This window comes from Canis lupus, chromosome 32, assembly GCF_048164855.1.
Source record: "Canis lupus baileyi chromosome 32, mCanLup2.hap1, whole genome shotgun sequence".
Classification (NCBI taxonomy): domain Eukaryota; kingdom Metazoa; phylum Chordata; class Mammalia; order Carnivora; family Canidae; genus Canis; species Canis lupus.
The window spans coordinates 23,201,970-23,229,930 of record NC_132869.1 but is presented as its reverse complement, the minus strand read 5'-3'; the positions used below and the strand labels follow the sequence as shown (position 1 = coordinate 23,229,930).

Sequence of the window (27,961 nt, the reverse complement as noted above, 5' to 3'; positions counted from 1 at the left end):
GGATCTGGACTTGAGCCAAAGGCAGATGCTTAACTGACTGAGCCACCTAGGCACCCCTGGTTTTTATACTTTAAAGTTTTCTTCAGAAAACAATTTCAATTTATAGCTAAATGGTAAGATTATAATACTTTCTCTTATTAGAACTGATTAGAAACAGAATTAGAATTCACTGTAGTGTCTTTTTTTTTTTTTTTAAACTTTTCATCCATTTTTATATTAAACACATCTGGCTAGAGTACTCTCCTTGCAATAACTACATTTTTGCTATCTCTCTGGAACTATTTTTCATGGCAGGAATCTAGACTTGATTTAATGTTCCTGGTATAAAATATGCATACTCTAAGAGGACACACATTAAACACTAATTTTCCCATGTAAGAGAAAGTGCTATTACAAAGGTGTCCATTGGCTAGAGGAAGTTAGGAGGTCTGGAGGACACAGGTTCAAAGGCTGATTTGAATCTGCTAATAATAAGCCCACAGAGGAGAAATCAGAGGGAAATGTCTGAGTCAAGGTCTTGAGGATTAGAGTTCATGTAATGGCCATGGAAGAGTCAAGAGTTTAGTGTCGCTAGATTTTGGTTCAATAAATATTTATTTAACATGTCTAAATGTGAGATACTATGTTAGGCATTAGGTGTTTAGTAATGAATCTATTTACAGACTAATGGGAGAATCAGTCACAGAAGAAATGTAATACAGTTATACAAAAGTTATGAGAAAGAAAAGCCAAACAGAGTGCCAAGGAAGAGTAAGTTAGAGTGTGCATATTGTGCCCTGATGGATCTCAAAGCAGGGCTGTGTTAAGGGTTGATGCATGACTCAGAAATAGCCAAACCAAGCACAGGGCTTATTGTCACCAATAGGTAAAAGATGTATTCTGGGGAATAGAATAATAAAAACCAAGGCACAATGTGGAAAATAAAATATTGTGTACAGTGAACCCTAGCAATTTTAGGTTGGTAGAGCCCAGATTTCCCAGAGAATATTCTATGCTTGGTCAGACCAAAGACAGGGTTAGAGAGTGTGTAGGAGAGTCTCATGAAATATGTTAGGCAAATTGGACCTATATTGTAGATCAGATTATTTTCAAACAAAACCCAAAATCTTAAGAGTCAATGTAGGAAAAAAATATATATATCTTCAAGGAACTCTAGCTGTTTATATGGATAGAAAGTACCATCAACAGAGTTGAATTTTAAATAGATTAACTTGGTGGGGAGCAGACTTTAGAAGGATGGTTTGAAAGAAGGTGAGACTGGAGAGTCCAGTTAGGAGGCTATCTAGGGAAGAGATGGTGGGTGTCTGAACTAGGGCAGTGACTACAGAAATATGGAGGAGGGAATGAATTTGAAAACACTGAGAGAAGAGAAACTGCCAGGACTTGGTGACTGGTGAGGAATGAGAAGTCGGGAAGAGAAATGGTTAAGTTCCAAGGTTTCAGTTTGGGTAACTGGTACCTTTGCCAAATGAGCTAGGACCTAAAAAGGAGAAAGGAATTATGAGGTAGGGATCATGTGTTCGGTTGGGTTGAACCCAAGGTAGCTTGCAGAGCTTTTACATAGGAATGTCTGCCAGGTTACTGGATATCTGAACTGGACACTTAGATGTGGGGGTCACCAACATGTCAGAGTCAGTCAAAACCAGGAGGAAGGATAACATCGTCCAGGAAGATTATGTAGCCGGAAAAGAGAAATGCCAGGGTGTGGAACCTGGAAACACCAATATGCAAGGGACTAGTGAAAGAAAAAAAAAAAAGAGTGAATTCTATGACTGAGGCCAAATGGAAAAAAAGAAAAAAAAAAAGCCAGATGGGTAAAAGGAAAGGCAGGCTACTGGAATCAGAGAAACCATGAGAATGGGAGATTTGTACATAAAGGGTGATTGATGTTGTTGGGTGCAGTGAGAAAATCTTAGGAGGACAGAAAACAAACTGTTAGACTTGACAAACACACATCACTGTGACCTTCACAAGATGTTAGTGGAATGACAGGAGTTTGCATGAAGAGGAAACAGGATGAAAAGTGAGGAGGTGCTGGGGGCCACCCAGGTAAAGTGCTGGTCAAGGCCAGATTCTGTTGGTCACAAGCTAAGGAGTTTCCACATTCTCACATGGACTATATGAAGTTGTGGAGATTCTTGCAGAGGGGACTGACATTATCAGAAAAATTTAGGAAGATGACTCTGAAGTGGTATAAAGATAAATTGAAATGAGTAGGTATTGGAAGCAGGAAAAAACAATTTGGGAAGATATAGGAGCAAAAAATGACACTTCTGCCTTGCTTCCAAAATGACTAAGCACTTCACACACCACAGTCAGAAGGAGAAAATAATCTTGAGATAGTCTAAAACTCACACGCATCTTGAGATAATCTAAAACTCACAGAATCACACTGTTTTTGAGCTCCAAGATTAAAAAAAAAAACCTCAAATATTTTTCTGAAACCTAAAGTTTCTAACAAAACAATCTTGAACTTGATTTTACTCATGTTATATCTGAAAATTTATTATGACCTCTTAAAATATGAACACCAGTTTAGTGTCCCACCAAGAACAGCACAAGAATTCCATGGAAACTAGGTCATCTTAGGTATGTTATGTTTTTGCTTTGTTTTGTTAGTGCTTTGAAGTCTGACTCCCTCACTGCTTGCTGTAATTAAACATTTTTTCTTTTCTATTTTTTTTCCTTAAAAGGAATAAATAGAAGATTTATTTCTATTAGGGAGAGAAAGAGATTGAGAGAGAAGAAATGCAGGGACACAAGGACAGTGGAAGAGGGAGAGAGAGAATCCCTAGCAGACTCCTCGCTGAGCACAGAACAGGACATGGAGCTCGATCTTATGACCCTGAGATCATGACCTGAGCCAAAATCAAGAGTCAGACACTCAAATGACTGAGCCACCCAGGCACCCCCTAATAGTTTTTCTTTCTTAAAGTCACAGAGCAAGTAAGGTGATTCAGGATTGGAGTTCAGGCAATTTACGTTCAAAACCATCTCTCTATATTTCACTTAACTTATCCTCCTCTTCTCTACAGTGTTGTGTATTACTTATACATGCATCTGCTTCCTTCAGCATGTGTTTAGTTCATGCTTGGTTATTATCTTATTCAGCCTTCCAGTAGCATAGTATTTTCTTCCACACAGGAGTTGACCAATGTTTATTAATGAAAACAAAACAATGTGAGCCAACGGTATTTATGTTGAGTTAGAGTATACAGGGCATGTGGTTGGATACCTTGAGTGTGGCAGTTTATCAAAACATATAGTTGCTTTATAAACATTTGTTGAAGTGCATAGCAGTTAATAGTAATGATAACAATAACTTTGAAGGTTAATAACATTCTGCTTATAACCGCTGTATATTTTAAATTTTCTAGAGCATTAGGCATATATTCATCTTAGAGGATAGACAAATATTTTGCTTTCTGATTTAAATTTAATTGAGATGATTTCTTGGGTATTAATATTATTTTTAAATATTTTATTTATTTATTCATGAGAGAGATTGAAGCAGAGACACAGGCAGAAGGAGAAACAGGCTCCATGCAGGGAGCCTGAAGTGGGACTCGATCTCTGGTCTCCAGGATCAGGCCCTGGGCTGAAGGCGGTGCTAAACCGCAGAGCCACCCGGGCTGCCTGATTTCTTGGGTATTATTAAAGGTAGGTAGCTACATATGATTCACTCACTCAAAACTTCCACTCAAAACTTCCTGGACATATCCAGGAAAAACAAAAAAGAATGTCAAGTCATAAAAGCATTTGAAATTAGAGTACTAGTCAAAGATTTCCCAGTATCCAGGAGGACTTTGCCTAATTTTAGGGCAGCCTGCTAGATTGAGAGATGTTCAGTGGCTGACTAGTGTTTTAGCTCCTAAAATATTAACCTGACTAGAGAGGAAATGGGGAGATATTTCTAGCAACATCACACTTTTTACGCTATATCTGAGATTGGGACCTAGGCTGCTGGCCAGTAAGGCTGTCAGCCACTTTCCTAATCCACACTAATGGCTTCTCAAGACAGTAAAGAGCTGTCTCTTATTTCCCGCACCAACTCACTATCTATTAAAGGGTATATAACTCTCAAGATTGTAAGACAGCAATGGAATAGGCAATGGGATTTGAAGCTAGTTAGAAAAAAAAGGGCAGAAAGAACACTGGCAACAGTATATCCTGGGGATATCCAGCAAGATAAGAATTCACAGCTAGTTTAGATTAGATGGGCGGGGGAGGGGAGGAGGCGGAATCCAGCTCTTATATTTGGAAAACCCATCAATAGAAGCAGGTTAAGTATCTTTCTCCAATCTAAAGGAAAGCTGTATTTAAATAAAGTCATGGGAAAGAGTGGAACACTTTTAGAGGCTCAGATTTCAGATTAAGGTCTTCAGGTGAATGCTGATAATTAACCCAGGTGGTCAACAAATACTGATTCAAAGGAACCCTGTAAGTTGCCAAACAATTAAGATGTAAACATCTTTACATATTATTTTAACATACACACTTGCATGCACACACATGCACATGTAGGTATAAAGCAGAAACAACCAAAAATCTGGCAGGAAATACTTATTAACTAAAAAGGTCACAAAGTTATCTCCATGTAGGGCTAGAGATTTTTGTTATTTAGAAAATACATTTTGTATTTTTAAAATAATTTACCATTAGCATGCTTTATTATCCTAATCTATCCTAATATAGAAAAATCTATATAAAACAGATTTTAAATGTTGATTCAACTTTCGCCCTATTGTTGATTTTACAAGTCTCTTTGTAACATTCAGCATGAAACAAAGTAATCTAACATCCTTTAAAATTTCTCTTTGACTAAAGACAAAATTTCTTCATGTTTTTTTTTCTAAAGAAGTAACTTTAAAGTACTACATAATGTAAAAGTATATAAACTATATTATTCTTTAAAACATCATTAAACAAGATTTTTATAAAAGAAGTCAATAATGAATCACCCACAAAATGTTTTTACTTTCAAAGTTTATCATAGACCTTACCAGTTTCTGGTTAATGCAAAGTTGCAAAAAATTTACTATACAATTAATATAAAATATATACCACTTTGAATTCACTTAACAAAAATATATTGAGACTTAATTTTGACGGTATTAATGGAATGATTTTTCACTTATAATTTCTAAGGCAAAACAGGGATGAGAATAGTGAAGTTGTGGAAACCAAAGAAGGACAATGAGAAAAACCTGGCAGGTCACTTAATGATACTTTTCATTCCATTAGGCCTTTATATCAGTTGTGATATCAAATTAGCCTTACAATGGCATTTTTCTTAGGAAATAATTAAAATTGTAAGCAATAAAAGTTTCATTGTTTGTTACCTATACCTTTGAAAAAGGTATATAGATTCAAGTCATAAAAATGATTTCCTTAATTGACCAGAATTAATTGAACATGTCTCAATATGTCTAAAAATTTAAGATACAATGATGCGCCCTCTTAGAACTTACATTAAAATGATCTTCTTAAAATTAGTGACTGGGGAATTAATCAGGAGTTGTAATAATAAAATTAAAAGTTTAGGCATTTGGGGAAAAAAGTTTAAGCATTTGATATTAATTTTAAAAATAAAACACTGAAATTCAGAATTTCCAGGTCACTCTTATGAATTTAACCTCTTCCCTGATTGGTAAAAATACCGGTCTTCTTTTTTCTTTTTCTTTTTTTTTTTTCTTTTAAGAAGGGAGGAGAGTGGAAGGGGGGAGGGAGGGAGGAAGAAGGGGAGAGAGGGGGAGAGAAGGAGGGAGAGAGATAATGAATATCTTAAGTGGACTCCACACCCAGCACAGAAGCAGAAGTGGGCCTCAGTATTACAACTCTGAGATCATGACCTGAGCAGAAATCAACTAAACCAACTAATCAACTAAACCAACTGAGTCATCCAGGAGTCCCTACCTGTCCTTTTCTAGAAACTGTGACTAGGATCATGGTACACAAGAGGTACACATGGTACCTCTGGTACCAAACAATAGTCTACTTTGAACTTGCCATTTCACGTTAACTTTTAACCTAAATGATAAATGATTAGGCAGTCAGTATAATCAAGATAATAGTATGCATTAATGTACACATTTCTTAGATGATGGAAAGAGGAAAAGGGAAAAAAAGAGAAATTTCAAAGAAGGAGAAGTTTTAATCAGGATTAGTGGCTATATTTCTTGGAAGCCTTGAAAATATGGTAAACAAATTTTTTTTAGGTATGTGGGGTAGATGGAGAAATTCTGGGTGGCTAATTTAGAGTTACAGGTGCCATGGCATAGGCATAATTCACTCTAATCCTGTTCTGTGATCTTAGAAAAGTAATTTTATCACTCTTAGATTCAGTTTCTCCATCTTTGAAGTGAAGAGATCTAACCCTTCCAAGCTTTAATGTGCTACGCGTTTCTGAATACAGATAACAGGTTGTGTCCAGCCATAAACATTACTTCCTCTCACCATCAACATTTGATTCTACTGGAGCCCCTGGTTAATAGGGATGTCCAGAAAGCAGGGAACAGGGAGTCATCTGCAGGCATCCTTTGCTCTTTGGGAGTTTTTAGCTAACAGGTTTCTACACATTCTTCAATTTGCAAAGCACCTCCCTCTCACTTTATGTGTGGTAATTGCCAAGACAAAGTTTCTTGCTTCTAACCATCTCCTTGAAAATCAATTCCTTTTAAAGGCTGTAGTTTCAGTGCTACTTATATTGTTCTAGGAGGGAGAGGGAAAACAGGATTTAAAGTACATTTAGCAATTTAAAGTGACTGAATAGATCTTTGTTGCAAACAATTCCTTCAAAAAGTACACCTTCAAATAAAATAGGTCGAAAAGTGCTATTGTAATCTCTGAAACTGCTAACATTTCCCACACAGACACAATTGAAAACAATGGATTAATAATGTTTAAATCACCTGACTACTTTTTGAAGAAAATGGGGTTAGTGTCAAACCAATTTAACAAATGGAATTTCAGCTTTGTGGGAAAAGTTAGAGTAACAGACTTAAAAATGATGATGCTTAAATTGCCAATAATGACACAGTTACTGGCATGTTTTCAGCTAAAGCAATTGCTACAATATTATCAACCATTAATTCTCAAAGATTATTGGCAAAATGTTGGGGAGTCACATGTATTTCAAATAATACATCTGGATTCAGCTTACTTGCTATTGTTTTGTAGACATCAATGTGGAGGGGGAGGGGAAGGACAATCACCTAACTCATCTGCCTTTTCAGTGACACTCTGGAATCACATCATCTTGTGGTTTTCAAGGGATTAAAATGCCTTTGATTTAAAAGATTTCAAGATCATTTTTTTTTCTTAATAAAAATAAATGATTGGAAAGAAGTACCATAAAGATGACAATAGTTTTTAGAACCTTTGGAGATGGCAGAGAAACCATACAAGATGAAAGGAAAGATTATCCGTATTCCAAATGGTAGAAATACACTAAAATAGCATTTATTACGTTTGCTCCCTAGAATTCAAAGTAGCATGCATTTCAGTGATGGCACACATGCTTGTCACCTAAAAGGGTCAAACATTTAAGGATCCACTTTTGGCAAAAAGCATCATAATTTTTCACGGATGCTATGGATTACTTGAACTCAGCTGTAGAGGCTTTGAATGTGAAGGCAGCGGTGGGAGACAGGAAAGTAATGAAATGCACAAGGTTTGGAGGAATGGTGGAAGTTGAAGAACAGGTAAGGCTGAGACCCTTAGGCTGACCATTAGCTTTCTCTGACACCTCTCCTCATCTATGTCTGGGTTTGGTCGCTTTATGTCTGTGCTCTTACAGTACCCATGTATATCTCGATTATGCTGTCTTTTTGTTATTTCTTCTTCCTCTGTGATCTCGATTAGCTCACTGAAGCAAGAGGTATCTTCTACTGCTGTATCCCAAAGCCCTGTATAAGTCCTCATACTTAAATACTCAGAATGTCTATCAAATAAATGAATTGTATCTTCTGGAATAGGGACTCCCTGAAACACCAGATCTTGCCTTCTTCTTTGGTAATGTATCCCTTAGTGCCTAGAAAACTCCTTGGCACATGGGAGGTCCTCAATAAATATTTCTTGCAGGAATGAGTGATTCATTCATCAATTAAGCAGCACTCTCCTCAGAAAGCAGGATCATGATTCAAGCATAGACTAGTGCCTTTAAAATAAACTGTATCCCCATAGTTCTAGTTCAAATATAAATTCAATTGAGAGTGCCAGTACCAAAGTAAAGGTTGTTAAGGACACCAAAGTGAAAAGTACTGACTTAATGCTTTTCTCATTTGGTATTACGGATGCATGACCATAGTCTAACAAAATCTTAGACTTGGTAAGACTCCTGGGGTTTCATTTTATAATAAATGAAAGACTCATTAAACACCCAGTTAAAATATATTTGTTTGACAGAAATTACCTCCAAAGGACAATTTAATCCCTGATGCTGACATGGAATTCCCTGCACGTGTTTAGGGGTGAATGGTAGGTATGTCAGAACATTTTTAAGAGTGTATATTTTTGCATAGAAGGACTCCCAAAATTCTTATGATGAACATAGATGTTGGGGCCAGGCGGGAAGGGAAACTCCTCAAGATGGTGGATACGCCAAAATGGCTGAGGTTCCTGTCACCACCTCCACTTGGGACGCCAATGGACCAATGACCTGCTGACAGCTTGAGCAGACCCTTACACTTCTCCTTTGGACTTCCCCAACCGAACCCAATGCCCTTCAAACCCCAGAGGAGGAAGTCACCTTTGGTCGAATTGCAATCCTTCCTTTGCATAGTGAGGGTCACTCTGACTGGTTGGATTGCAATCCTTCCTTTGCATATGAGCCAACCAATAGGAAACCGTTCTGCCTTACAACGTTATGTAAACCCCCTACCACCTTGTCTTGGCGCGACTTCCTTGACTCACTCTCTTTCCCCCGTGAGTCGTGGAACCTCGCCCGAGGGTGCCTGCAATAAAATCTGTTCTTGGACCCTCGCTTGCCTTGGCGGTCTCATTTCCATCTAGTTACTAAAAAAACTTAACAACAGACTCTATGCTCAGCATCATGATGCAAAATATATAAAATGATGAACTTCTTTGGAAAGGAAACACTTTCATTACTACTGTCATATATCAGAAAATTACCTTTTTTTTTTTTTTTTTTTTTAGATGGATGGTTGAATTTACCATGTGGGAACAAATCCTCCTGGTCCTTGATCAATCGCTTGTCCAAATAGGAAAACTGTGATCGCCTTTCTCATGAATGTTCCCAAACAAAAAGTACATTTTTTAATGCAACAAATAGGGCTAATAAATTGTACCCTCACAGAAAATGTTTTGTGGTAAAAAGGAGAGAGCACTTGTAATAAGCAGGAGGTACCTTAGAGGACTGGGAAGTTCAGTATTAATGTTCAGATTATTTACCAGCAGAATAGATTCAGCCTCCTTCTTATGATGAGAAATACACAAGAAGAAAATTTAATAATGTACATCCAGACTCTCTGGCTTAATACACAGTTCCCAAATCCATCTGCTCCAAATCCATCTTCAAAGAAATGGGAGTATGCTTAAAAGAAACCAGGCAATCTCTACTAAAAACAGGAAGATTATAAGGTTACCTGGGGATTTGGCTAAGCAAAAGGAGTCTTTAAATATCAAAAGAAACTGAGCTTTGATTTTTTTTTTGATCAAATCGTATCTAGGAAAGCCCACAGAAATTAAGCAGTTTTGTCCTTTCCCAAATTTGCAAATGTCCTTACTAGGTAGACAGGATATCCGTTTCTTCTTTGAAGCTTAGTTCCCTAATCTTGTGTTTTTAAAATTAAGGGAAATACTTCTGAGGTAAGTTTGACATGTGTAGTTCTAGGTTTTGTTGTTATTGCTTGGTTAGTTTTCTCCATCCCCTGAAGCAAAGTTTCAAGATAACAGGTAAATACTACTGATTCAACAGGCAACCAACTAAAATTTGAAGATATAGTTGGTTATTCATAAACTCTTTTTTAAAAATTATGTTATTCATTGGTCAGCAATAGGAGTCATATTATAATTCAATTACAGGACGATCAATTGGAAAGTATGGTAGAAAAAAAATCTCTGAAAGTTATATTTCAACACCTAACAGAAGAATGTCAGTACTCTGAAATTTCTCCAAATTATTATAAATAATCAATATGGTATGCTTTAAAACACTTACAAGGTAAAATAGATACCTACACCAGCTTAATCTTTCAAGTTCCATTTTTTATGCTTTTGGCAATTGTGAACTTTTTTTTTTTAAGATTTATTTATTTGAGGGAGAGAGAGATTGAGGGAGAGAATGTGTGTGAATGAGGGGTGGGAGAAGGAGAGAGAGAATCCCAAGCAGACTCTCCGCTGAATGTGGAGTCCTATGCTGGGCTGGATTAAGACCCAGAGACTATGACCTGAGCTAAAACCAAGAGTAGGACATTTCACTGACAGCCACCCAGGAGCCCTGGCAATTGCGAACTTCTGACATGAAGAAATGTGCCAGGAGAAGTTGAGAATAAAGAGCTTCTACTTCTGATTCACTCAATTAAAAATATGTACAGAGTTTCTATCATGCACCTAGAATTTTTTATAAGGCAGTAATAAACATATAGCTATTGTATTCAAGATAGCAATTTGAAATCTTTGAACTGAATTCAAGCACCTCTCTAAGTGACACCAGTCTATTATCTCTCTCAAACTAGATTACACGTGTAATTATAATATTTGCATTTTGATATAAAATGAGTATGCGCATAGTTTTCTATAAAAACTGTTTCAATAACTAATGATCATCAATTAATAATAAATGAAGAGGGATCCCTGGGTGGCGCAGCGGTTTGGCTCCTGCCTTTGGCCCAGGGCGCGATCCTGGAGACCTGGGATCGAATCCCACATCAGGCTCCCGGTGCATGGAGCCTGCTTCTCCCTCTGCCTATGTCTCTGCCTCTCTCTCTTTCTCTCTCTGTGACTATCATAAATAAATAAAAATTTAAAAAAAATAATAATAATAAATGAAGAGATCATATTTATGTTTGTAGTCAAATTTTTTTTAGGAGTTATCCAACTGTCAAACAACAGAAATATTTTTTATTCTGGTGAGATGCTAAAACTCGTACTATCAAAACAAAATTGCACTGGACATCATGAAATAGGCCAGAAAAATTTTATTCAAGGGTGTGCAATAGGGAAGAGAAATCAGAATTCAGTCCAAACTCAACTCCACTGAAATGACAGATGGGGATATTTTTAAGTGCTAAATTGGAAGGGGGATGAAGTGGAGGTTTTAAGAACTGGAGTTGGGAGAATCCTAGTTACCTGTGTTTGCTAATTGACGTTAACCAAAGAAAAGATACATTTTCTCTTGTACTCATACCCTGAAATAGTATTACAACTTGGAGAAAGGCACCTGTCCAAGTTAGGCTCCTAACCCCTACCCCGCCCCACCTACAGAGACTGGGACCAGGGGCCTATACTCCTCCTTGATTATTGTATTTGAGAGAGATGCCTCCCAGGTCCTTGAGAAAGCTACTCCTGGGTTGTAAAACTGACAAGAGGCTTTTGAAAAATTTATAATTCAAAGAATTTACCATTACAAGTTTTCTAAAGTAAATGCTATAAGAAAAGGGAGGTCAGGGACCTCTGGGTTTAACCCTTCTGGATTCTGTAAGGGTCAAGGTGAGAGGGAGGTTAGGGGCCTAGAGGCAAGAAAGAGTCTGTAAAGTTTTATCAAGTTGAGGGAAATGTTAAGGCCATCTCGGTCAGTACTCAAAAGCTGAAAGAAATATTTAACAAATAAAAATATCAATATAAAATCAAATGTATAACCAGAAGTAGATATGATATAGTTGGTCCTTGAACAATACAGGGCTTAGAGTCACTGACTCCTGCACAGTCAAAAATCCACATATAACTTTTGACTCTAAAAAACTTAACCACAAGCCTACAATTGACTGGGAGCCTTATTTACCAGTCATATCAATAGTCATAAACACACATTTTGTGTGTTTGATGTATATGTGCCCTTAGAATAAGCTAGAGAAAATCTGAGAAAATCATAAGGAAGAGAAGAAATACGTTTACAGTACGTAAAAAAAAAACAAACAAACAAAAAAAACAACAACAAAAAACTATAATCTAGAAGTAGACCCTCAATGGGTCAACTACATAATCTACTGCATTTTGTCATCATCAAAGTGCATTTCTCAATTTATCACCAAGATAGAAGACATTTTCCCCTCTTATGCCTATCTGCCTTGCTCTCATTCTTTAGACCAAAAGTTAGCCATCTAAGGCCATAGCCAAGCCCAGCCTATTGTTTTTGTATGTGTGTTGCTTTTGTTTTTGCTTTTGTTTTTGTCAGTATATAGCCATGCCCATTTGTTTACTTAATACCTATGGCTGTTTTTGCACTTGGAGTGCAGGATGAGCAGTTGTGTCAGAGACTATAGGCCCCACAAAGCTAAAAATACTTATTGTAAGGCCCTTTGTAATTATGAGTTCACATGCAGGTCACTTGATACCAAGGAAGTATCCAAAAGTATTTTATTGTTACTGTTTACTTAGGTTAAAGGCAAGAGAAAAATACAAGTGATAAATGAATGAAGGATGATTCTTCTCTTTTAAACTGTCATACAGTTAATCCTTTTTCTATATTAACATGATTATGCTTCTCAGAATATAGGAAGCATGGCAAAGAAGTAATGTGACATCAGCTCATAGAGATATTTTGGGATAAATTTAACTTGATCATTTCTTTTATTGGCACTATTTCCAGAAGCAGTCTTCTTGTTGCTGTTGTTTGGTTGTTGTCGTTTTTAACATAGCTTCCTTCTCACAGAATAGTTCATTTATTTTAGACTGTTAATCATAGTTGCATTTTTACTGTGCTCAAATCTGATACTAGGTAGTCTGAATTATAGCCATTGACATGGGACAGGGGAGATGACAAAGTCACAGACTCCATTATGGCTGTCCAATTACAAAATAGGTTGCCTGAAAAGCAATATGCTGTTGCTGCATGCAAATAAGCAGAGGGATGATGACCACAGTAATGGATGCAGCAATAGGGTTTCTGATTTGGAGAGAGGTTCAACTACATGACCTCTAACTTTCTTTTTACCTCTATAATCTCTAAGTCTTTATTATTTAGATTTAGGACACTGTCAACCAAAAAAGCATACAATTCATAAAAAAATCTAAATGTAGTCTTACATATTCTGCTCTAGAATTATAACTAGTGATTAAATGCTAAGAACAGTAAACTTGGAAGAAGAGCATTGATTTTGGTCCAATCCACATCCATCATTCAGATGGTTGCAAATGACTCATGATCTGGGTCTGCATCTTTGATTGACATGAAAATATGATCCGATCATTAATATGAAAGTACAGTTTTCTAATATATATACATAAGTAGTTTACATATTATATATGGTATATAACTGAACAGTATGCATTTATACACTTAGACTAGGTTTCAAACAGTATACTGTGGGCAAGGTACAACCCAATTCTCCAATTCTAAACCCTTACTGAAACTCCTCAGTAAAGGTCTGTATAGTCACTTCTATAGAACCACATTTACTGGGGCACCTGGGTGGCTCAGCAGTTGAGCGTCTACGCCTTCGGCCCAGGGCATGATCCCGGAGACCTAGGATCGAGTCCCATGGCAGGCTCCCTGCATGGAGCCTGCTTCTCCCTCTGCCTGTGCCCCTGCCTCTCTCTGTGTGTCTCTCATGAATAAATAAATAAAATCTTAAAAAAAAAAAAGAACCACATTTACTGCAGAATGTATGTTCTCAATAAATCTTAGTTTTGCTGAATTAGCAGCACTGATAGAAATATAGAAAGGAAGAATATATCCTATGGTTTGGGTCAAGACACTGTAATAGCTTTGGATATATCTCTGACATTAACAGACTGTGAAGTTGGGCAGTGCACTTCAATCATCAGGTTTTAGTTTTCTCAGATATCAAGTAGGGCATTGGTTCTCAAACTTTAGAGTTTATGAGACCCATCGGGAGGACTGATTAAAACACAGATCACTGGGACCCACTTTGAGAATTTCTGACTCAGTAGGTTTGGGGTAGGTAGGATAGAGATTTTGCAATTTTAAGTTCCAAGGTATTGCTAACACTGTTTCCCAATAGAGAACACTCTAAGAACAAAGTAAGGTTGGGGAAGATGGTAGTAGTGAATTGTCAAATCCTTAACACTTTAGAGCTGTGTGAGAGAGTAGCCAGAATAAATAGGTTCATTCATATGTAACTGACTTTATAATTAAAATTTCATTTGAATTAGAAGAATGGAGATGAATGCTTTTCTTACATTTTCTTTAGATTTCAACAGAGATTTTTGAATATGTACATGTTCTAGAGTACTTACGTCATAGCTTGATAAATGGATTCAATCCCGTAACGCATGGCAAATTCATCAACTATTTCTTGGGAAGCATCATCAAAGAAAACTTTCCAGGCTTCCTCCCCTTTGACCTCTGGGATTTTCACTCCACCATTAGACTTCACTTCAGTCAAGTAATGGAACAGATTCTAAAAGTAAGTGGTTTTCAATTGTTCAGTAATTCCTCAGAATAGGCCAGAAATATGTAAATGTAACTCTCGGTAATTTATATTTGCATTGTGATTGCATCTAATGTTTCATCAGCATATAGAAGCAATAGGAATATATTGGGTTTTTATTCTAACTCACCTCATATTTATGCAAATTGGTTTTATTTCTGCCTAGGCATACAAAGAATCAATGATTCAAATGTTTCATATTTATCAATTCATTGTAGTAGGAAGTTTTTGCATTTCTACATGCTAGAACATTTTTGCACTCATGGGCTCAGAGAAAATTATAGGGCCCTGGATGAGTAATGTGTTTTTAGCTATGTTAATACAGAATTTTAGTGTGTAAAGGGCTTTGACTGTGAAATGGTAGAAGTCGGGACAATGAATTGAGATTACAAGTGAATGAGAAGTTTGTAATGAAATAAAAATCACTACATACAATTTCTTGTTTAGGAATATTGGGAAGTATTGGGAAATAACAAGTTTGGGAACTGCTACATGGATGCAGCCTGGGTCCTTTCTCAGGTTTTATTCTTTTTGGTTCTTGGACTAGCAGAAAAGGATTCTAAAAAGCAAAGAATAATGCTGTTCCTCTGATCCCAAATATTTTCTGCCCAAACTGAAAGACCAGAGTTGGCTCTCCATCTCGCCAGCTCAGGGAGTTCACTGATTTGAAAACTGAACGACCTTTTCTAAAGGAATAATATCACTGGCTAAATTGGAGTCAGGAAATTAAGTCTAGGTCCTATATCTAATTATGTGCAATGTATATATGATTTAAATACTGTTCCCCTTTCCCCCTTTAGTAAAATGGAAGTGCAAATAATTCCACATATACATTTTCATAGATACATTTAGGGAAAATTGCATGCAAAGAGCAAATATTCTCTGTTATCTTTTTCTATTTTGGGAAGATACTTTCTTCTTTACCTCTCTGAACATGGGGAAAGGTACATTCTTCAGCTTTACTTCATATTTTCTGATACATGCGACAAGTGTCATTTGTATCAAAGAGAAAGGCTTTGTGGACAACTCTAAGCTCTGAGATGCAAAGCATTCAATAGAAACCCAAGATTATATTTCTCAGTATATCTACACTGAGGTGAATCTGCCCTTTGGATTCAAATTGGGTAGTCTCAAACACTAAGCCAACCAAGCCCTACTTTTGGGGTGAATACATTCTCTACTATCCTTGGTAGTAAGGACATTTTGATACTCTCCATTCCCAACATGTTTGTGGAATCAGTAATTAAAATGGAGGATGGTTCAGTATGTATGAAGCTCTTTGTTACTCTAGAAAAAGAAAAAAAAGGGATCCCTGGGTGGCACAGCGGTTTGGTGCCTGCCTTTGGCCCAGGGCGTGATCCTGGAGACCCGGGATCAAATCCCACATCAGGCTCCCGGTGCATGGAGCCTGCTTCTCCCTCTGCCTGTGTCTCTGCCTCTCTCTCTCTCTCTCTGTGACTATCATAAATAAATAAAAATTTAAAAAAAAAGCAATCATTGCTTTTACACTGGCTACCAAAAAACATTGATGCAATATCAACATTTTTGTATTTCTAATACTCCCAACTATATCTTCAATAAAATCTGAACACTAACTCACTGTTCTCAAAAATAATATTTGGATACGTTCCTGCATTACTAACATACTATATGTTTAATGCTTCCAAAATATTTGTCATGGCTTATTTTTTTAACAAATGCCTTTGATGTTTTTCTTCCTCCTCAGTCTACTTATTCATCATCATCTTATTGCCATTTTTGTTAATACCTGCCTCACGTGTCTGTTCTGACTCTCAGTAGAAGACATCTGCTCACTCTTCAGAGAGTAATACATAGGCTGTATGATATCACATGCTATATTACAGGATCAGAACTCTAGGAACAACTCTACAAACCTAATTCAATTATACTTCTAAACCAAAAGCTTGTTGTATGATCCATAAAGACCTATTTCTTTTCTAGATTTTATTATTAATACAATTCAATTCACTTACCTCATGTAAACATGTATATTGTATATGATATGGGGCAACCTTCTCCTCTCCTTTTATTTCCACATTGATTTTCAATCTAATGGCTCCAGACACAGCTGACTTATCTGTCCGTTTCTCTGATAAAACAAAAAAAGTAATTGGTCATTTTTGAAAATACCATATTTCTTATAGAATTTCTCAAAAGCTTTAAAAAAGGCTTACATTGCTAAAAGCCACTTTTCTAGATCAGGTTTGATTATTAACTAGCCATTAAGACCCTGGTAAACACAATTTAAAATAATGTGCCTATTATGTCACTAATCCTCAAATTGCATTACAGATACTTCAAATGAAAAAGCTTCATCAGGAGACCTTGCCATTCTGATACAAATTTCTGTGTACTTGATCAGTTTATCAATGAAATTGCTCAGGCAATTAAAAGAAAGATAACTTAAAAATACAATTACCCAGAAAACTATTTTATCTAAAAGCTTTCACTTCTCTTTCTATGCTTAAAAAGAGGAGTCAAAGCTCTAACAATGATAACAACAAAAATTGTTCATAGTTTTCTTTACCAGTGATTCTTAAAGACCTACAGTCTATGGCCTGGGTTTACTAATGTGTTGAATTAACTGTATATTTGGACAAAATCAATATGTAGTCAATTCAATCAAATAATGTATATGTGTGTTCAGTATGAACTAATAAGTAGTTTTAAAAGAAAAAAAAGCATAATCACTAAGTCCCTAGAATTTGAATGTACATAGGGGACTCACATTTGATATCTGCTTCATAGATGAAATAAAGAAGCAACCTGACCCATTTCACAAATAAAACACAAGGAGGTAGAGTGACAGAGAAGGTGGTAAAAACTTATTGACCCTCTTCTAAGTATAACTGTATTTATAGTCATAAAAGATGCAGTTAAATCATGAAGTCTGCTTTCTTCTTGTGGAATGTCTGCTGATTCTTCATGTTAATATTTGATAGTCATTATGTTCTAAGATTATCCCCTGAGGAGTGCCAGGATCCTGAGAGTTTCTCCTATTGGCTGGGAGATAGTTGATTCCCAAAAAATATTAAAGTTCTCTGCTGGGGCCAGAAAAAAAAAAAAAAAAAAGCAAGTCCTGGGATCTTCTTGTCACAGATCTCTGTCCAAAGTCCCAGGGAGCATTACTGGTTCTTTGATTTTAACTATCATCATCCCCATAGATCTATGGGACACAGGCCTCACTTAGATGACCAGAGCTTTTGGCCAAGTCCTCCTCTGTATGGTGGAATGAATTCTATGTGATGAAGGACAAAACACTATAAAAAGAGTACAAATATGGTATCTATATGGGTTTAACCTACTGAGGGATTTTATGCAAATCTAAAACTGGTCCTTCCCAGTCTCCCTCCTTCTCTCTTCTTTCCCCTAAAACTCCCAATATCAGCAAAGAGAGTGCAAACATAAAAACTGTTGGTGAGCAGGGAAATATTTCCCCGTCCTGTTGCATCATATTTTCCTCCCCATAATGGAAGGATCATTTCAGCATAAGAGCTGAATAGCTGATTTGTACTGATTTTACTAATAGCTCATTCAATCTTCTTGGCAAACTGAATATACTCACATCAAAAAACATTTGTCAGGAAGCAAAGAACATCAAAAGAATTGTTCTTTTGTCAAAAGAATGTTTTAAGGAATTTCTGTTTTGAATTCTAACTGCCTTGATTCAAGGACATGCTAACATACTACTACTACAAAAAAAAGTCTGTAAGTAACCCACTTTAAACACAATTTATGATATTGCACAGAGCTAATGGTCTGAAATTTACTCTTACCTAACATCTCTGTTTTCATATAGAAAGTTGTCTCATAGTATAAACAAGATACAGGAGAATGATCACTATAACTGAACTAAAAATTGCATCAATAATGTAGAGGCCCCAATTTTCTTTAAGGAAAATTTCTTTAAAATATATTTTGATATTGGGTTCTCAGTGTAGTTTGAATCATTTGTTTCTAAGTAAATTATATATCTTTCCTTTGTTCAAATTACTGTATAATTTAGAGTTTCATTAATTCTGTGACTTTATCCGTTTACTTTGTCAAATACATTATTTGAAGTATGTGGGTTTTCAAAAAGCCAAAAGCATTTTTTAATTTGCTACATTATATTGATATCCTAAAATGGAAACTCTTCGTAATCCTGGGACTGGGTAAACACTTTCATGATTTACAATTGGCCCTTAGAATTTAATTAAAACATTTCAGATGACATGACTAAAAGAATTTGGCAATTATCAGTTTGCTCTCTGTATTTATAGATCTGATTCTGGTTTTTGTTTACTTATTTGTTTTGTATTTTAGATTCCACATATGAGTGAATGGGGTTGGAGGAATGGGCAAAATAGGTGAAGGGGAGTGTGAGAAACAGGCTTTCAGTTATGGAATAAGTCACGGGAATAAAAAGTACAGCATAGGGAATATAGTAAAAAATATTGTAATAGTGTTGCATGGTGATGGATGGTAGTTATACCTGTGTGACCATAGCTTAACATAGAGATTTGATCACTACGTTGTACACCTGAAACTAAAGGAACATTGTATATCAACTACTCGCAAATACATTTTTAAGAAGATGTTTTGGGTCATGTCTATAGAAACTGAGCTGAAAAAAAAGAAAAAGAAACTGAACTGATCCATATATATTTACTATTATTAAATCAGCACTGAAGATTCTAGATTATTTTTCAATTACTGTAAAAGTCAGAATAAAACTTATTTAATTCTTGATTTCATAATAAAATTTCATTTAAAAAGTCATGCCAACTAAAGATATTCTCAATATCTTTATCACCAGAATAAACGTAAGTCCACATATATATGGCTTTGGCACCTAAATCCTACTTTTATATCATCATTCAAAAGATATTCAAAATAAACTTTTCCTTTATTGCTAAAATTTCATTAATGGACCAAAAGGAAATATGTCAAAGAGCATAAAGTCATATGTTATTTTTTCCCTATACATTTGGCAAAGTTTTTGAAACTATACAAAGAATGGGGTATTTTTCTCCTAAAAGACACCCAGTTGATTTTTGAAAGGCTTTCTCTTTTCATCTCAAATTTACCAACATCTTTCAATAATACTGAGTTTGAATAACTATTTCAGCAGAATGTTGTAGAAAGACATTATTTTGACTTATATGGTAATACAACAAAGGCCACAGATATTCTGAAATTTTATTTAACTATTTTTCAAGTAAATTTAAAAATAGTCACCTAGGTTGTACCAGACATCCATCTCTCCACTCAGGGTCCTCACTTCTACAATCGTTTGTCCCAAAAAATCATCTGACTCCTTTTTGAAATGTTGCTTGACTCTGGATTTAATGTCATCATCTTCATCCCACACTCTAACTTTGATACGATCTGTGGAGTTGTGGCATTCACTGAAAGTAAATGTGGATAAGTTAACAACCATTGGTAACTGCTCTAAATGGCATTTGGTGTTAGCAACTTATTCTAAATCTGTCTAACCCAGAAAGGCATAGTATACTATCTAATCAATGAGAGTTCCCACTGATCCTTTCTATCTATAGGATGTTACAGGTGTCAGGGATATTGAAAAATGTTGTGTTAGTTAAGCAATGTTAATAAGGGATAACCACACCCTATTCCTTCATATTTCCTTTTACTGAACTGTATATAATCAAATATGGGTCAAAAATCTTTAGTGTATTTTCTCTTTGATATATTTCCTATTTGCAATGGTTATCTAGAGCAACGTAGCCATGCTCAGAAAATACTGCACCATAAACATAAAGCTAATTTTATTGCTATGGATGTCACAGAGTGTAAAAGATAATGCAGTTATGTGCTAGTACTTAATAAACTAAAAATCTCAGTAAGTATGTAAGATACTGTTAAATCAATTAGAATTAGAACAAAATCCTTTTTTTAAAAAAAAGATTTTATTTATTCATGAGAGACAGGGTGGTGGGGGCAGAAACACAGGGAGAGGGAAAAGCAGGCTCCATGCAGGGGATCCGACATGGGACTTGATCCCAGGTCTCCAGGATTACACCCTGGGAGGAAGGTGGTGCTAAACCGCTGAGCCACACAGGCTGCCCGAACAAAATCCTTCTGTTTTTAAGAATAAACTGCACGCATTAATTTATTTTTCATTTTCAAGTTTTCTCCACCTACTCTTGTTGAAGCCACACATACTATGTTAGCATTGCCCACACCTATTATGGTGTTTCCCGACCCTGTGGCTTTTGTATACATTCTGCTCCATGCTTCTCTGCATGCTAATCAATCATTCTTTAAGCATCGGGTCATCGCCTGTTCTAACTTTTTTTTTTTTTTTTGTAGCTATTGAGACAGTTAGGAAGATCAATGATGAGCTCTAATTTGCTCTGAACATTCATTCACTCTAGTATAAGGATCTTCAACATGGGGTCAGTGGATGAATTCAGAACATCCAAAATATATAAAGAACTTGTAAAACCCAATACCCCAAAACCAAATAATCCAGTTAAATGGGCAGAAGACATGAACATTTTTCCAAAGAAGCCATAAAGATAGCTAACAGACGCACACAAAAAAAGATGTTCGACATCACTTATAATTAAGGAAATAAAAATAAAAACTACGATGATATATCACCTTACACCAGTTCAAATGGCTAAAATTAACAACAGATGTTGGTGAGGATGCAGAGAGAGGGGAACCCTCTTACACTACTAGCAGGAATGCAAACTCATGCAGCCACTCTGGGAAACAGTGTGGAGGTTCCTCCAAAAGTTAAAAATAGAACTACCCTATGATCCAGCAATTGCATATGCAGAAGAATGAAACTGGACCTCTTTCTTACACCATACATACATGCCAAAAAAATTCAAAATGGATGAAAGACCTAAATGTGAAACGGGAATCCATCAAAATCCTAGAAGAGAACAAGGAACAACCCCTTTAACCTCACCTACAGCAACTTCTCACTAGACATGTCTCCAGAGGCAAGGGAAACAAAAGCAAAAATGAACTACTGGGACTTCATTAGGATAAAAAGCTTTTGCACAGCAAAGGAAACAATCAACAAAACTAATAGGCAATCTATGGAATGGGAGAAGATATTCGAAAATGACATATCATATAAAGGGCTAGTATCCAAAATCTATAAAGAACTTAAATGTAATCCCCTCCCTCCAAAATAGTCCAGTTAAGAAATGGACAGAAGACATGAACAGAAGCTTCTTCAAAGATGACATACAAATGGCCAACAGACACATGAAAAAATGCTCAATATCACTTGGCATCAGGGAAATACAAATTAAAACCACAATGAGATACCATCTCACACCAGTCAAAAAAGTCTAAAATGAACTACAGAAGAAACAACAGATGTTGGCAAGGATGCGGAGAAATGGGAATCCTCTTACACTGCTAGTGGGAAATTAAACTGGTGCAGTTTACTCTGGGAAAGAGTATGGAGGTTCCTCAAAAAGTTAAAAAGAGAGATACCCTTCAACCCAGAAAATGCACTACTAGCTATTTATCCAAAGGATACAAACACAGTGATTTGAAGGGGTGCACACACCTCAGTGTTTATAGCAGCAATGTCCACAATAGCCAAAATATGGAAAAAGCCCAGATGTCTATCATGAGATACATGGATAAAGAAATGTGAAAAAAAAATGTGGTGAGTATATATATATAATGATACTGATATATACTAATACTATATATATATAGAGTGTGTACGTATATATGTGGTGTGTGAGTATATATATATATATATATAATGATACTTATATATACTGATACTATATACATAGTGTGTGTGTGTGTGTATATATATATATATATATATATACACACACACAATGGAATATTATTCGTCTATCAAAAAGAATGAAATCTTGCCATTTGTGATGATGTGGATGGAACTAGAGGATATCTTGCTAAGTGAATTAAGTCAGAAAGAAAGATACCATACGGTTTTACTCACATGTGGAATTTAAGAAACAAAACAGATGAATGTAGGGGAAAGGAAGGAAAAATGTAATAAGATAAAAACACAGAAGGAGGCAAACTATAAGAGACTCTGAACTACAGAAAACCACCTGAGGGTTGTTGGAAGGAAGTGGGGCAGATGGGCTAAATGGGAGATGGGCATTAAGGGAAGGTACTTGTTGGGATGAGCACTGGGTGTTATATGCAACTGATGAATCACTAAATTCTACACCTGAAACTAGTATTACATTGTATGTTAACTGGAATTTAAGTAAAAACTTGAAAAAAGGAAAAAATAATAAAATAACTTCATTTTAATTTTCCTTCAATTATGAATATAAACAATAAACAACTGCTGTATTATGAGTACCTGGAAGATTTTGTCACCACTAATACTAAGATATTTATATGTATTATTATCATTGTTATGAAAGTTGTAATATTTGTAACTATCACTGTACTAAAAATATTCTTCAAAATAATTGATTTTACTGTCAATTCTACATATTTTATTTTAGGCATTTACAAATATATGATTTTGAAAAGTGTCCATGGTTCTCACCAGATTGCCAAATGAATTCATGGCATAAAAAATACTTAAGAACTATTGACAGAGTTCTCTCTCTCCCATTAACCTATAAGACAAGAATAATACAGCACATTTAAGAATAAGGTTTGCAATATGACATGACAATGTGAAAATTAAAGCCCCACTATTTCTATGCAATGCAAGAGCTTTCTACATAGAGTGCTTTGGCAATTTGTGGGATTTTTAAAAAATTACTTTTATTTTTTGTTCTTATAAACATTTAGAGGCACTAGTGACATTAGGTGAGGTAGGCCAGGGATTTGGACACCTACCATCTACTAGACAGCCTACCTGATTTGAAATGATGCGAAGGCATTAATAACAATGCAAAATGCATTGAAAATTCAGTTTGAGACTTTTTTTTTTTTTACATAAAAACATTAACTCTTTTGCGTATTTTAAGATATTGAAGTTTCTTAGAAAATAGCTAATATCTAAATAACTAATCAAAGGAAACTTTGTTTGTTGTTGCTGTTCAGAACTTTACTAAGAGCTGTTTTTCACTTTGAGAGATTATACTACCAATGTCAAAATAATCACTCCAAGTATTTGAATCTAAGTATTCGTATCAGTTTGCAGTTGAGAATCACATATATGTTAATTCTACCAATAGATGAAAGCATGTAACTACTAAATTATGTATCCCAGGGTAGTTGTTTACTCTTTTATGTTAAAATATATGTCAGGGACGCCTGGGTGGCTCAGTGGTTTAGCGCCGCCTTCAGCCCAGGGCACGAGCCTGGAGACATGGGATGGAGTCCCACGTCAGGATCCCTGCATGGAGCCTGCTTCTCCCTCTGCCTGTGTCTCTGCCTCTCTCTCTCTGTGTCTCTCATGAAAAAAATAAATAAAATCTTTTAAAAATAATAATAAAATAATAAAACATCCTATTTTTCTTTATGTTATAGTTGGAACATTGTGCTGATTATTTTGAAATCATATTAATAGATGAAATTACATATTGTTTCAGCATAAAAAAGTTATCATGAATTACTTTATATAAAGGGGGTCATTAGGTCTAATAGGGTTGAGAACTACTAACTACTTCTACCTGACTTAGCCTCTTTGAATCTTGGCTTCTTTATCTATAAAATGGGGTTAATGTTACCTGTCTTAGAAGATATTTATAGAAATTTAGTGAAATAATATCTTACAGCAGTTAGTACAGTGACACACACTTAAGCATTTGATCTATAGTAGTCATTAATATAATGTCCTCATTACATAAGTTATTCTTGAAGTGAAGATCTAAGTTTGTTAATATCTCTATTCTTAACGCAATTTCTGGCATGCATCTAGTATTCAAAAAATATTTATTTAAAAATCTGCAAAGTTTTGCCAAAATAAAATTCTCTTTATTATATTTGAAGGAAAAATAATGTTATCATTCTTAGAAATATCATGTATATCAAATAAATTCTCCAATTTTCTCCAATTTTCTTTCAATTGATAGCTATTTTATTATTAAAATGTGGTAGAAATAGTGGGGAAGGAAAAATAATCTATGACACTGTGTCCATCACAGCAAACAAAACCACTTTCAGCCAAGGAGAGCAATTAGAATAAATGACAGCACAACTGTCTCCTATCTAACTCAGAATTCCAAAGAAAACACACCTGAAATTAAAGTAGTGAGGATATTGAGGTAGAGAGATGCTTGGTATTTAACCCAAAATTTTATTTAAAATTGCTTAGATTTTAATTTATTTGCTGTCAAAAAGAAAAAAAGAAATCAAAAAAAAAAAAAAAAAGAAATCAGCATTGAAACAAAAAACCATCTCCCAGCCCATTTGCATTATTCTTAGAAAATTGAAAAACTTAGAATATCAATAAAAATAGTTAGCATTGCCATAAACTTAAAATGCAAAATAACACAAAATCAGAAATTAATCCTTTTTTTGTCACCTTTTGATAAATCACCAGAGTTCATGTAGGTCCTAGGAGACAGATATGTGATGTAATTTTTACTTGCAAATAACAGGTGCAATAAATAGCAAACTCTAGATAATAAAGATTGGTAAATATTTCTAGAATCTATTATTTAATAAAATCAAAACATCCTGTCTAGTTTTTAGGAATATTTGAGGCCCTAGTTTTTGTTATAAATTTAAGGTGGAACTTATGTGTGTATATATATACACACACATATATACATACACACACACATACACACAAATAATAATCCACACAAGACAGTAATAACATATATATGTGTTTGTATATATAATATATGGATACATGTATAACCTTTCCTTGTAATTCATAAATGTATATGTTCACATACACATTGTGTTTCTATGTGTATGTATATACATATGTCAAATGGAGAGTGAGACAATACTGTAATAACTCTTTTCAAATTCCTATTAGAAATGACTCCTTTGTACCAGATGGAAGTAAACCTTCCAAATACCTGCTCACATTTCCATTATTTTTTTAATTAATTTGGTTTATATTTTTGGTTATGCCATCAAGAGTTCATTTCTTCACCCATATACCTATCTACTAATTCACCCACTTAGCAGTTATTTTTTGAGCACCCATTAACATATAGACAAGATCAAGACTTTGTGAGGTTCTATAATTCAACCAAGCATACTCTTCCTTTTTTAATGTCAAAATTAAGTGTATGTGATATTAATGGATTTAGAACAAATATAATCAATAATGTTCTTGTGATTTTACTGAAAGGAATTTGAATATCTCTATTTCTCATTGATTCTATTTTTTCATTTCTTAAATAAATTTTTAAATTTAGAATAATTATAGAGTTAGATAGTATAGAGTTAGAGAGACATTGTAAAGACATAAGAGTCCCTATAGGTCCCCCAGCCAGATTCCTCTATTATTAACATCTTACATTACTAACATCGGTTCTTTTTTTTCTCATAAAGATATGCCAGTTCTTACTTTATCTTTCCCAAAGAGCTTTTTGTAAGGAATATTTAAAAATAGACAATGTTTGCTATTATGTATCAGGTTTAAGCTGTCAGAAACATATTTTTATCTTTGCAGAGTAAAGACAGTAATGGGACTAGTATTGCAAATACTGGAAATGACATGAGGATTTTGCAATGCATATAAAACCAGAAAATTAGTTCAAGACAGTGTGGTGAAGAATCATCACATATGGATGCTCAGCATCTATGAACACCTCCTTCCATTTTGACTATATTCCTCCTTATGTTCCTCATCTTTTCAAGACTGAAGCTAGATAGCTCACATTCCCCTATTCCTTTGTAGTGACGGCCCAGAGATTTGACTTGCATTCAAGCAAGATCTGAACTCAAAATTCAACAAAGTGAAGCAGCAGTTCTATTCTGAGAATTTGCTCTTTTGGCAACAGTGGTGGAGGAGCCTTTAGTATTTTGATGCAGAGTGTCTGCTATTTAGTCTTGAGTAGCAAAAGTATTGATTAATGATGGCAATGTTGTTTGCTCTAAAGAAACCCTGTGATATAATTGGACATTGTTTCTCTACAGAGGCTTCAAGGGCAGGCACTCTGACCTCTCCAAAAAGTCTTAAGCAACTAACAGTGTATGAAATAATCTTTTTCTGTACCAACTAATTAGAGTGAACTCTAGTTCATTTGGAACTAAGGATTTTAACAAATGTCGTAACTTTGAAGCAACAAAGGAGCTTCGATAGCAGGGCTTATGTGGAACTGACTATGGAGGACATGATGGGGGCAGAAAGCCAAGATTTAATGACCTCAGGCTAGAAAGCCAGTTCATTTCTAAGTGCGATAGCAGAACAGTTGGTCACACCGTTGCTTGCTATACCTTGGAACTCTGAGCACTTGCCAAGCAAAGCTTTATTATGTGAATGACTGGAATAAAATTTAGAATGTTTCCATGTGTTTATTATGTTTTGCTGCTTTCAAAAATGCACTGCAGTGGAGATGCACTCAAACTAAATCCAGACAGTCTGTAAGCAGACATGCAAGGGAGCACAGCTATGCCCAAAGAAGCTCACTCTGCTTGTGTCCTGTGATATAAATTGACTGAGGATATGATTATTTGGAACCCTGCAAGGTTGAGAAAAGCCAGCTGCCTCTGTATACAAAAGTGTAATATACATGTAACAAGCAAGGATTTCTAAGGGCAACTTCAAAAAGGTAATTGTTGTCCCTGGGTTTTTCAAACACTTTCCTTCAGGAAGTCTCTGAGTGACAATGAAGGCATTTCAATGGCAAAGATGAGATCGGGGTGTGGCATTCATTCACACCTTAGCATGCTTACTATTTTGCAGAAGCTGAGGCAGCAACCATCAGGTCAAAAGAAAGAAATAAGAACCGAGGATCCAGCAGTAGAGAAAGTTTTCAGGCTTATATGGTTATTCATAAAATTGTCTTAAAGCCCAATTCCTGGAATCTTGGTAAATTTTCCAGGGAACAGTATTGTCAAATGTACCTCAGGCTTGCCACAGCTGTACTAATGCTCCCTCCCCCTACCTAAGAGGTAGGTGGTCGGCAGAGGGAAGAGAGAGAGAATCCCAAGCTGACTCCAGGCCCAGCATGTGTGCCCGATGCAGGCCTCAATCTTGCAACCTTGAGATTATGACGAGCTGAAATCAAGAGTTGATGCTTACCAGCTGAGCCACCCAGGCACCCCTAAATGTCTTATTCTTAATGCTTCTTCTTGTCATCATCATCTTATAAGGAATGCTTCACTAATTTGTAGGTCATTCTCATGCAGGCGTCATGCTAATATTCTCTGTATTGTTCTGATTTTACTATAGGTCCTGCAAAGTGAGTACCTTTTAATTATTTTTAGAGCCCTCTTTCATTTGCTTTCACTTTCCAGAGAATCTGCTTAGAGTG

The 27,961-nt window shown here is 35.5% G+C and overlaps 1 protein-coding gene and 1 non-coding gene across 2 annotated transcripts in view; both read right to left on the bottom strand.

The window, feature by feature from the left end:
* Positions 1 to 27,961, bottom strand: part of UNC13C (unc-13 homolog C) — a 548,174-nt gene that overhangs the window by 268,766 nt on the left and 251,447 nt on the right. Inside the window, exons 10-12 of the mRNA XM_072808724.1 lie at positions 19,815 to 19,984; positions 16,568 to 16,683; positions 14,380 to 14,543 (exon numbers count right to left, since the gene is read on the bottom strand). Coding sequence (XP_072664825.1) covers positions 14,380 to 14,543; positions 16,568 to 16,683; positions 19,815 to 19,984 — 450 coding nt within the window. The remainder of the gene's footprint in view (positions 1 to 14,379; positions 14,544 to 16,567; positions 16,684 to 19,814; positions 19,985 to 27,961) is intronic.
* On the bottom strand, positions 27,792 to 27,897 carry LOC140623402 (U6 spliceosomal RNA). Its single transcript, XR_012023021.1, has one exon. It is a non-coding gene; the product is annotated as a U6 spliceosomal RNA (small nuclear RNA).